This window comes from Camelina sativa, chromosome 8 (assembly GCF_030686135.1).
Source record: "Camelina sativa cultivar CO46 ecotype springtype chromosome 8, ASM3068613v1".
Lineage (NCBI taxonomy): Eukaryota > Viridiplantae > Streptophyta > Magnoliopsida > Brassicales > Brassicaceae > Camelina > Camelina sativa.
Window position 1 is genome coordinate 28,378,131 of NC_141887.1, and position 10,444 is coordinate 28,388,574.

General features: G+C 43.8%; 2 protein-coding genes across 5 annotated transcripts; both read right to left on the bottom strand.

Annotated features, from left to right (window-relative positions):
* Positions 1-201: 201 nt before the first annotated feature.
* On the bottom strand, positions 202-7,118 carry LOC147940562 (uncharacterized). Of its 4 annotated transcripts, none has more exons than XM_087460819.1 (10): positions 6,840-7,118; positions 6,438-6,629; positions 6,261-6,327; positions 6,068-6,096; positions 5,767-5,975; positions 1,300-1,421; positions 1,107-1,202; positions 944-1,019; positions 583-736; positions 202-491 (listed from the first exon to the last, which is right to left on the bottom strand). In XM_087460819.1, exons 2-10 carry the CDS (start codon positions 6,624-6,626, stop codon positions 348-350), a joined length of 1,086 nt encoding a protein of 361 aa, XP_087316945.1. In that variant the 5' UTR covers positions 6,627-6,629; positions 6,840-7,118; the 3' UTR covers positions 202-347. The 4 variants fall into 4 exon arrangements, with proteins under 4 accessions (XP_087316945.1, XP_087316944.1, XP_087316947.1 ...); XM_087460818.1 differs by having other exon boundaries at positions 6,438-6,633; positions 6,840-7,069; XM_087460821.1 differs by having other exon boundaries at positions 6,438-6,633; positions 6,705-6,869.
* A 124-nt stretch (positions 7,119-7,242) lies between these two features.
* On the bottom strand, positions 7,243-10,388 carry LOC109124414 (putative methyltransferase PMT7). The gene is made up of 7 exons (XM_010425335.2): positions 9,715-10,388; positions 9,066-9,480; positions 8,656-8,945; positions 8,210-8,587; positions 7,874-8,120; positions 7,644-7,782; positions 7,243-7,551 (listed from the first exon to the last, which is right to left on the bottom strand). The coding sequence occupies exons 1-7, from the start codon at positions 9,908-9,910 to the stop codon at positions 7,393-7,395; spliced, it is 1,824 nt and encodes a 607-aa protein (XP_010423637.2). The 5' UTR covers positions 9,911-10,388; the 3' UTR covers positions 7,243-7,392.
* Positions 10,389-10,444: the final 56 nt, after the last annotated feature.

Consider the following 10,444-nt stretch of genomic DNA (forward strand, 5'->3'; position numbering starts at 1 on the left):
TTGCTTGTCCTGTCTTGTTGGAGAATCTACAAAGAAAACAAAAAGAAGACTGAAACTAGCTAGTACCAACACCTATTTTTATAATTTTTAGACTTATATATTTATCATTTCTTCGTTTAATTTAATTTTATTTTGGAATCATACTTATGAAAACAAAAATTATCAACTTGTGATCACCACAATGGGATTGAAAGCAGCATGTTGGTCCAACCACACTTTTATTTGGTGGCTCAAAAATTGACAAAAAATCTATTGATTACAGTAAGATATTTGAACTAGAATTTGAAGTTTGGATCCTAGGATTACGTCATTAGCCAAAACTTAGACAAATGTATAGATGATTTTGATTATCCAGTGTAAGTTTGTTGCAATTCGTTGAATATGAGACATGATGTGTGCCAGAGTTCCTTAGCCAGTTTCGGGTCACGGGAAAGCGCTGAAGATTCAATGGTCCTGCCGTTTCCTCCAAAGTAATATTTGCCTGATATTTCCTGCAAGAAACAGATCAAAATAGAGCTCATCAACCACATAAGATTGAGGGGTTAGATAAGACGAAGAAATTCCAAAACCAGCATATCTTACAGGTGGAGCTAAAGCAGCATCAATGACAGATTCAGCTGCATCCTCTGAAGACTGCATGAGTCCAAGAATCTTGAGACCCCAAAACGCTATGACTTGTATATATGAAGGAAGCTCATGCATTATGTTTGTTTTTACTGCTCCTGGATCTACCGCTCTACAATAAAACAAAATGAAAAGTGAAACCACATAAGTAAGCCATAATCCCCAAAACGTACTAACAGAAGAAGAATAATAATAGAGTGTCTGATTGTTTTTAAGAGAGAAATATGCTCAACTTAAGACTACTTGTTTCAAATATGAACAGTACATAGTCAAGAAGTGAGCGATAAGGTCAAGAGAAATGAGTATATAGGACGCTTACGCAACAGAGATGTGATGAGAATCATCCATGAGGTGAAGCTGTCTATGCAGCTCATACGAGAAGAGTAGAAGGCATACTAGTTAACGAAGGATCAGAAACAATATCAGCATCACTTTGGTACAAGAGAAAACACATGCTTGTAATTATGAGTGGGGTTCCTTACATTTAGAATACTCATAGATCCTAGCACAAGGATACTGCTTTGATTTCGAAAAGTTCACTCCAGTAACAGAATCCATGTCAAACCTTCCAGCAAAAACTATAAAGATAAAAAAAAAAACCAGGAAACGACAATAACTATTTTAGCTCTCATTGTAAAATAGAAACCATTAGATCACATGTGAGAAACTACTCACCAGCACGATGTGTAAAAGATGTAACATTCACAACTCGTGAAGGCACAGGGCAGTTTCTCAGGAGCGGTAAGAGAAGTTTGGTCAAAGAGAAAGCGCCGACATAATTTGTAGCATCAAACCACCTTCGCGTCCCTCTCTACCGTATCACGTCCGGTTCCTACCGCTCGTTGTACTTTCGCTTCCACTCCACCTTCCTTATCGCATCACCGAGAATCCTTACCGCATCACCAAGGATTCTTACCGCCGCGTTGCCGAGAGCCGTTCCCGCAGTTTACCTTCAAACTCCGGGAATCGATTTCCGCATCGTCCGTACCGCGACCGAGACTGCTCGACCGAAGCCGAGACCAAAGGCCGGATCTCTCGATCCGCTCGTTCGTTTCAGCTCATCTCTCGCATCCACCGTTTGTTTCCTTACTGGATTCAAATCTCCGAGCTTTGTCCGAGGAAAGCCTCATCTAAATTCCTCGGCTCGAGAGAGTTTCGTTCCGTCCGTCCGCAGCCACCGTCCGTCCGTGCGACTCGGTAGACGACCGCGTCCGGCGGTCACATCAGTTTGGTATCAGAGCAGAAGTTCCTCAAAGGTTGTGTCGTTCTAACCCAGAAACTCATCTCATTTTGTTTAAAGTTTGAATCTTGTGTGCTATAGGTTGTTAGTTTCGTTGTGTGTTCTAGGTTGATAGATTCCATCTCGTTTCTTGTTTGTTCTTGTTCGTTCTCGTTGCTTTTATATTCTTGTTGTTCTTGTTTATGTTCTTGAGTTGTTTGTGCTAGATCTTTTTAGGGTGACTTGCTTTTGGTTTCGATGTTTTTAGGGTGTAGATCGTTAAAGTTCTTTGCTTTATTTTGCCTTCCTTGTTAGTTGTGGTCCTTAGACGCGTGTCAGTCCTAGGATAGTCGTTTTGCGTCAAAGTTCTTTTCTTTTGTCGTTTTGTAGGTTTCTTTTTGCTTTTTGCTTTAGTTCCATCATTGGTTCCTTGCTCTTAATCATTGAATATCCGCTTTGCCTTAGAATATTCCCTACACTAAAGCAAAACGCGTCATTTTGCGGACAGGTGTGCAAGAGTGGTCCAACAGACAAAGCACACGTCCAAGGTCGAGAAGCAACCGCAAACTGAGAGCCGGACGCACCGCGGTCATCGACCATTGTCTCCGATCGATCGCCCTCGCCGTCCGTACGCTGACCATCGTCCCATACGACAGCCGTTGGCCGTCCGTACCGCTGCTCGCACTAGTCGACCGTACTGCGACCGCCGTCCGTACCGCAACCGTCGGCCGTACCGCGACAGCCGTCCGTACCGCGACCGCCATCCGTACCAGTTGTCCGTACCGACGTCCGACCACCATTGGCCGCCCGTACCGTTGATCGTACGTAGTTCCAAGTCCGTGATCGTTAGCCAATGCTTGATTCGACATTGATCAAGTATGGAGCACGAAGATCGTTATTCCGATGATGAACCATGGTACCAAGAACACCATGGTAGTGAACCGGAACTAGGGGCTACCGAGGACGAACCATGGTACGACGAAATCCACGGTACTGAGTCCGAACAAGGGGCTACCCAGGACGCATCATGGTACAATGAATACTATGAAGAAGGGTTGGATCAAGAGGACCACGGGCATGGATCACCGGGCTACTATTGGCTGTCTATGTCACGAGCTACGCGCCTTAACGAGCCAAGGATGAATCTATACGATGATTCCGATAGTGATGACTTGGGTTCTTACTATGCGCCGTCCGCATATCATCGAGAGCCGCGGAAGGAATACTCGAGTTGCACCCGAGCAATCCCAACCTTTCCATCGCACGCATCATCGAGCAAGTCAAGTGCTTGCCGCACTCGGAACCAAGGACTTCCGAGCTGGTCACCACGCGCAACACCGATCAATCCGTCAAGTCGCGACCGAGATAAAGCCAAGGCGAGCATTGTGGTTTCTCGGACTAAGTCAAGGGAGCAGACCGCAAGGAAGCCAGCGCAATCTCCCGGAGCACCAAATTTCACGGACGAGTTGATCTCTATCCGATCTGAACTCCAACACCTTGGAGAAATGTTGGGCCAGGCAGCGAGATCTTACACCCAGGGAGAATCATCACGGCACCAACACTCGGCCCTTGTAACTGTACCAACACCAGTCCCGCGAGTTCTTCATCAGCCGGAACAAGGTGACTTGACGCGGAACAAGCCGAATACCGACTTGATTGAGAACGCCGCACCAACGACGCAAGCTAACCGTACGCTGAGCCTAGGACGTGATTTCGATCGACAAGTCTGTCCAGAAGAAGTCATTAACTCGGGAGGAATCGTAGAGAAGCCAGCCGAGCCCCCAGACCGACAAGTTCTTACACTCGGAGGTCCAAGTTCGGGTCATTACGCAGACCACGGAAAACTCTTTACCGCTCTCGATCGAGGCTTAACCGACACTCGACCGCCGCGTCCGGAGCCGACCATAGTACGCGAATCCTTACCCAGGACGCGTACCGAGCCATCAACCGAAGTCCAAGGAGATTCTGGCCGCGCAATTGAAGTCATATCCGGTAATCACTCGGTAATGGGGAGTTCCAAGTTAGCTAGGCCACCGGAGATGGCCATTGATGGATCTTTTCACTCGGTATTGTCCATGACTACTTCAAGTAGTAAGCTCCAGCTGGGAGTCGCCTATACCGTGCCATCCTTCTCCACCCTTAGCGCCAAGGCCGTTACCGCACAAGGTCATATGGCGATGTATTTGTCCAACTTTGGTGCGGATCAAACTTATGTGTGGCATCCTGGAGAGTCTCAGCAAGCAACCACGGTTCATGAAGGGATCCGAGCGACCAGTGCCGCTGGCCTTACCGGGGAAGTCCTATCCTTTTCTCTTAAGGCCTTACTGTTTCCTTTTGATCCCGGTAAATTAAACCGCGGTTGGCCTTTTGATGCTGCTGATTTGGGTTTTCCTTTTTGATCCAGGTGATGAGCAAAGTTTTGAGGCCAAAACTTCTATAAGAGGGAGGGAATGATGTGATCACGGGATCGACCACTCGGCCGTGAACACTCGATTCTCTCGGACGTCTCTCAACCACCTCTCGGACAACACTTGGACGCCTCTCGGACACTTATCGACAACTTGGAACCGGCCTTCCTAGTGATGCGCGGTACCAACTAGTTTCCAAGGATCATCAAGGAGGAGCAAGTAAAGTCATCTAATGGGCTTTGCAATCCAAGCTTCAACCCTCACACCAATGGCTCATGGCTAGCATCACCACTTAAGAGCCTTGAGTTGCGACCAGCTTTGGGAAGCTTAGTTCGCGAGTCTTCACCATCGCGCAAGCGTGAAGACGCCCCTAAGTCATTAGAAGGAGCTGTACTCTTTTCCCTACTTTGGGTTTGTCCCAATGGGTTTACCAAAGAGGTTTTAACGAGGCAGCGAACTCTAGTGCATCTCCACTTCGTTCCCGCTTGGCTCATGACTTGGAAACAATCATTGACAAGTTTAGGAGCCAAGGAAGTGAAGATCCTATCACCGCGTCCAGCCAATGACGTGGCTTTTCTATCTCTCTCCCTTCCCTTCCTTTGAATTTCTTCTTGAACCTTCTATGACCGTTGGATTGGTCTTTCCTTTGTTTTACTTTTGCTTTTGCTTTATGGCCAAGTGTAAGGATGAGATCCTGGCCGCGTGTCTAGGGTTTTAGAGTCTCCCATTTGTAAGCCTTCCTATATAAAGGCCTAAACCCTCATTGTAAAAGGCAGACTTGAAGTATTGAATTAAATTTCACAAGAGAGAATCTTGTTCTTGTCTCACCTCTCTCCTTAGTCCAAGTCCGGGACTTGACTACCGAGAAAACCCTAGCCGATCTCGAACCGGGTTCGACATCGACTAGTTGACCGTATCACGGGCCGAGCCATCTCCCGTGTGTCGTCGACTCAATCCACCGTCCATTCATCCCCATCTATCCGAGAGACAAACGAGTCGAGCATCTCCTCGCGAATCTCTCTCCGTCCGTTCTTGTCGTTCCTTGGTCCCGTTTCCTTCCGTACATCGCTCCATCCGCGGCGTCCATCCGTACGCAGCGTCTGTTCCCATCCGCGCTCCATCCGCTCACTCGTCCATCCGACGCGTCCGTACGTCCGTTTATCCGCCGCGTCCGACCATCCGTCCGTACGTCCGTACGCAGCATCCGTTTCCATCCGTTTCCTAACTAGAGCCGAACGAGTCGAGTATCTCCTTGTGACGCTCTAGTCCATCCGCGTTCCATCCGCTCACTCGTCCGTACGTCCATTTATCCGCCGCGTCCGACCATCCGTCCGTACGTCCGCTGTTCCGCGTCCATTCGCGTCCATTCTCGTCCCTAACCGAACCGCTTCTCCGGTCCGCTCCGCTGTATCCTCCGTCCGTACGTCCGTGAACCACGTCCGTAGTCCGGGGTCACATCAGAAAGTGTTAAACCTTTAAAAGTTCAAAGTTATGAAACCATAGTGAAAACCTTACCTGTCAAAGCCTTCAACGGTTGGCCGGCTCGATGCTGCTAGTATCCCAGCATTGTTCACCAAGAGTTGTACCGAAGAATGTAAATCAGCTTCTAAAAGCCATTGCTCTAGAGAGTTCCTAAACTTGGAAACTGATTGAAAAGACGACAAGTCAACTTCAAAAGCTTTGAGTTGTGCATCCTCATTCTCCATCTTAATTTCACTCAAGGTCTGTTAACACAAAGATTCTTGAATCAACAAAAAGGTGAAAGGGGGAGGTACATTCTATTGGTATAAGAAAAATTAAAGGGACAGTAGAAAACCTTTGATAATAAGTGGGAGGACCGTCCAACTGCAAAATCAAGAAAAGATTCAACTGCTAGTTTCATATCAACAAACATCTATTCTAAGATTGATTGAGAGCAAGAGATCCAAATGAACTCTTTTTCCTAAATATCTAGCTGCTAAGCAAAAGAAAAAAAAGTATTTTTTTTTGTGTGTGCACACACATATTACCAAGAACAACGTAGAAACCTTTCTTGGAAAGCTTAAACGCAGTGGCCTTACCAAGGCCCGAAGTAGCCTGCAACGAATAACACAAGAGCAGAAACAAACAACATTAACAGATATAGTGAGGGGGGAGAGAGTTGACTACATTACAGAGTCCCGAGGCAATAAAGAGAAAGAACTTACACCAGTGATAACACAAACAGGCCTGTGTGAATGAGTAGAGCAAGAAGAAGAGGAACTTGATTTAGAGCCAAAGAGACTATTTTTAAGCAATTGAAAGTAAGAAAAAATGAGGGCAATGTTCCAAAGCAAAGCCATCCTCAAGAAACTAGATGAGCAGATAAAACTCAAAGCCTCCTTCAGCTTCTCCATCAACTGCCTAAACAAAAAAAAAAAAAAAAAAAAAATCAACGATATTAAAAGAAATCAGCACAGAGACTGTAGACTAACTTGATCCTTGCGAAATCGAGAGATATGGAGTGAAGAAACTAGATCAGAAGCCCTTTTCCGATAGAAGAAGAAGAGTAGAGAACACAAGTTGGGTGAATTAAAAAAAAACAAAAAAAGAGACAGAGCAAACTCAACAGTTTTACGCAGATGGTTCGATGTGGGTACACAAACTCAATAGCTAGAATTGGGAGCTTCTATGCTTTTTTTTCTTACGGCTTTAGCAGATGGTTCGATGTGGGACAAAACAAAAAAAAACAAAGCTTTGTTACTTACTACCACATCGACAACATTAGAATTCGAACAAGCTCCAATTTTTGTTTTAAAATAAAAGCTCAAGCTCCATTGTAAATTTAATTTTTAAAGTTAAAATTTTCTGTAATATTCAGCTTTGAGTTTTATTAGAAACAGGTGTGCGCGTATGCGTAGGTGTGAACCTGTATATGAATGATCGAAGGGAGAAGAAGAACTACACTCAGGAGTCAAAACTCTACTAGTGTTTTGGTTATGAGATTTTGAAGAGTGTGGCGAAACAAATACATGTACAAGGAGACATCTCTATTACGGTCAATCAATGAACAAACATTACATAACAACATACGACGTAATTCTGTAATTTCTTTCTCTTGAAATAACCAAAGAGAAGTACAAAAAAAAAAATTCTATGCATCTACACAAATAGATGTTTCTTTCAAACGATTGCCCAAAATTTCTTTCTGCAAAACAGAACAGTTTCAGTCTTCTTGTATCTGTCTTGAAGCTCATGTGTTTCAACTTCCCAAAGGTATTTTGGAGCCAGGTCTCGCACTCTTGAGATGATCGATTCCTCGTCTTTTATAATGATGAATCCCTGCAAACCCTCGAAATCAGTATTACAAACTACTTCTCCAGTCACAGACATAGGTTTTATAATGAGACAAGAGATGGTCCGCGTGGAATTACCTGAGGGCGTATGATGCGGTCCATCTCAAGCATGATGTCCTCTAGTAAACAACCATCACCGTGGATTTTATAATGAGACAAGAGATGGTCCGCGTGTAGCAGATCATATGTTCGGGGATATGTTGAGAATGGCTCACACCTACCAATACATTACAACACAAGTTTTACTATTGGTTCTGAAGTTAAGTGAGAAAAGATTAAATTTTGAGAAAGTGATCATATTTGCTTACCAATCATGATATGCACCGGTTAAGCCCCTCTGGTAAATTCCGGATAAGGTATCGTTCATCGTAGCAGGTACAACGTTCATAACCCAAACGGGATATGAGTTCATAGCTGCAGCAAATCCACCAATGTATGCGTTTGTGTCCATCACATTTCGCACTTCAGTCTTGTTGACATTCATTAACTCCCAGTAACGATTCACTTGTTCTCTCCAGAAGTTTGTGTCCAATGTAAACTCCTCTTCGCTGATGCCTTGAGAAAGAAAGTTTTTCCAAATGAATTAAAGAAACCAGATGGAACATAATGTCGTTTCCACAATGAACTGAATAGAAGAAATATACCTATTTTGCTTAGACTTGTCGGATATGTCGATAGACGTTCAGCTGAAGAAGAAGGTTTCTGTTGTACGTTTTCACTAACGTCCACACAGTCTCTGAGAGGAACTTTCCATGAAGCTTTTGAAACATCTGCCTCATCACAAATAGTTATAAGCTCTAGCTCTGCGTTCTTTCTAAGGCAAGCCTCGTCATCTTCTTTCACCCATATTGCTGTCTGTACCTTTCGAGAAATGAGCTTCCAGCACATTGCGGTTGTTAGATTGACCAACTTATCCCAAATCATAGGGAAATCTTTATCCTTTCTGTAAGCAGGTGGCGCTGAATAAATAAAGTATCCATTGGGTCGGAGAAGACGATTAACCTCTTTAATCAAGATACCATCTGCAGAATCAATCACAAATTATTATTGTCATTAGGTGCTTACAGAAAGAACATCACAAGAGACGTACCATTTTCATGCCAATCAACACGACATCTTGAACAATGAACCATATCAAATGAGGCTGCGGGATATGGCATTTGTTTGGTGGCTATGGCAGAGATCATTGCACCGATTCCTCTCTCCAACGCAAACTGAATTTGGTTTTCATGACCATCTTTAGGAGCAAAGGACATTGTCTGTATACCTAAAGGAAGAAGATAAGCTGCAAAGCTAGCAACTCCACATCCAACATCAAGAACTTGCTCAACCCCAGCTGAACGTAAGTCCCCTGTTTCGTTTGTAGTCATGTTTCCTAACCTGAAGTTACATACAATAGTTCAGAGAAGTGCATTAGGCATAGGTACAAAACCCGTTCTAAGCTTCTTCTGCATAGAATTCCAAAGCAATCCAAAAAAAAGGAGGTAAATTCAAATAGACCTTTGGATGTATTCTGGAGCTCCATGTTTGAAATGAGTACCACCACCAGGGAACCACCATAACTGACCTTGTTCATGAACCCAGTTTTGCCCGCCTTTCACTTGAGCAAGATGAGTATGATTCACATTGCTTCTCCATACATAATCCCTACTGGTAGGCCAACGTATTGGTATCTTATAATCCTTTGGCGGAGGCACAAGACAAAACAGACGCTGTTCAAGTGGCGGGCAGTGTCTCTCAAGCTCTTCTCTTCTGGAAACATTAAGGCTTGGGAGAAGCTGTTGAACATAAGTGACATTGTGGCAAGGGATATACTCATTAAACTCCAAAGGGCACACATTCACACCATTCTCAGGGATCGAAACAGGACTTCTCCGGTACGTAAGCTCAATTTTGTTAGCAAAATTCGATGGACCTGCAATCACAAAACTGTTGCATTATCGATTCATGCCCTAATCCAGCAGAAACTGAAAAAGACAAAGAAGAAACTTGAGAGCTATAACGTTCGATCTAGAAGAGAAACTTAATGGGGTTTCAATCAATCTAGCTCTAGAAACTAAAAATCAAACAAAGCAAGGAACTTTAACAATGTTACAGAGAAAAGCTACAGACTTTGAAAAAGACACATAGGGAGAGAGAGGGAGCGAACCAAATTGTGATGGTGGAGAAGAAGAAGAATTGAAAGAAGAAGAAGAAGAAGAAGAAGAAGAAGAAGGTTGAGAGATGTAAATAGGTGAATTGTTTCCGAAGATAGAGCCGGCGTAAAAGGATCCAACCATTAGAACAAGAGCCACCATTATCATCTGACCCGATCTAGCCGAACCCAACACATAACCTCCTCCCATTGGTCTTTATCTTATCAATCCTTTCCTCTTCTTCTACTCTCTCTCTCTCTCTCTCGGTGGATCTTATAGATTGCTTTCTAAACTCATGTGAATCTTTCTTGAGTGACTGAACTGATAGCAAAGCAAGCAAAGAAGAGAGACACCACACCGCACAGCACAGACAACAAAGATGAAGATCTCTCACATTATTAATTCCGACTTTTCCTTTCCCGTCGGCAAAACCATGTGAGGGACACGTGACCACAATTTTGATCCTTCATGTCTTTTTTGCAAATTGTCCCTCGAAACTTCTTCTTTTCACATAATTCGCTCCCTATATTTTCGTTACTATTCTAAAAGCAACAAAATGTTTCTTCAAATTGTCTAACTACTAGGTAGCTACTTATGTAGATTGATGTACATTGTTAAGGATTATAATTACATTTGTCTGAAAACTAAAAGCAACGAAGACTTTAAAAAAAAAAAAAAAAATGTATACATAGATGGGTTAACAGCTCAGTGCAACTCTATATTATTATTACTCATGATGTCCAT

Excerpts from the sequence above, each read along its gene's own strand:
- LOC147940562 (XM_087460819.1), bottom strand. The coding sequence starts at position 6,626 with ATGGAGAAGCTGAAGGAGGCTTTGAGTTTTATCTGCTCATCTAGTTTC. Across the intron at positions 1,203-1,299 it reads ATCTTTTACACATCGTGCTG|TTTTTGCTGGAAGGTTTGAC; the intron begins GTGAGTAGTTTC and ends TTATCTTTATAG. Across the intron at positions 737-943 it reads TCTCATCACATCTCTGTTGC|AGCGGTAGATCCAGGAGCAG; the intron begins GTAAGCGTCCTA and ends GTTTTATTGTAG.
- LOC109124414 (XM_010425335.2), bottom strand. The coding sequence starts at position 9,910 with ATGGGAGGAGGTTATGTGTTGGGTTCGGCTAGATCGGGTCAGATGATA. Across the intron at positions 8,588-8,655 it reads TGTTGATTGGCATGAAAATG|ATGGTATCTTGATTAAAGAG; the intron begins GTACGTCTCTTG and ends TTGATTCTGCAG. Across the intron at positions 7,552-7,643 it reads ACCGCATCATACGCCCTCAG|GGATTCATCATTATAAAAGA; the intron begins GTAATTCCACGC and ends GAGGGTTTGCAG.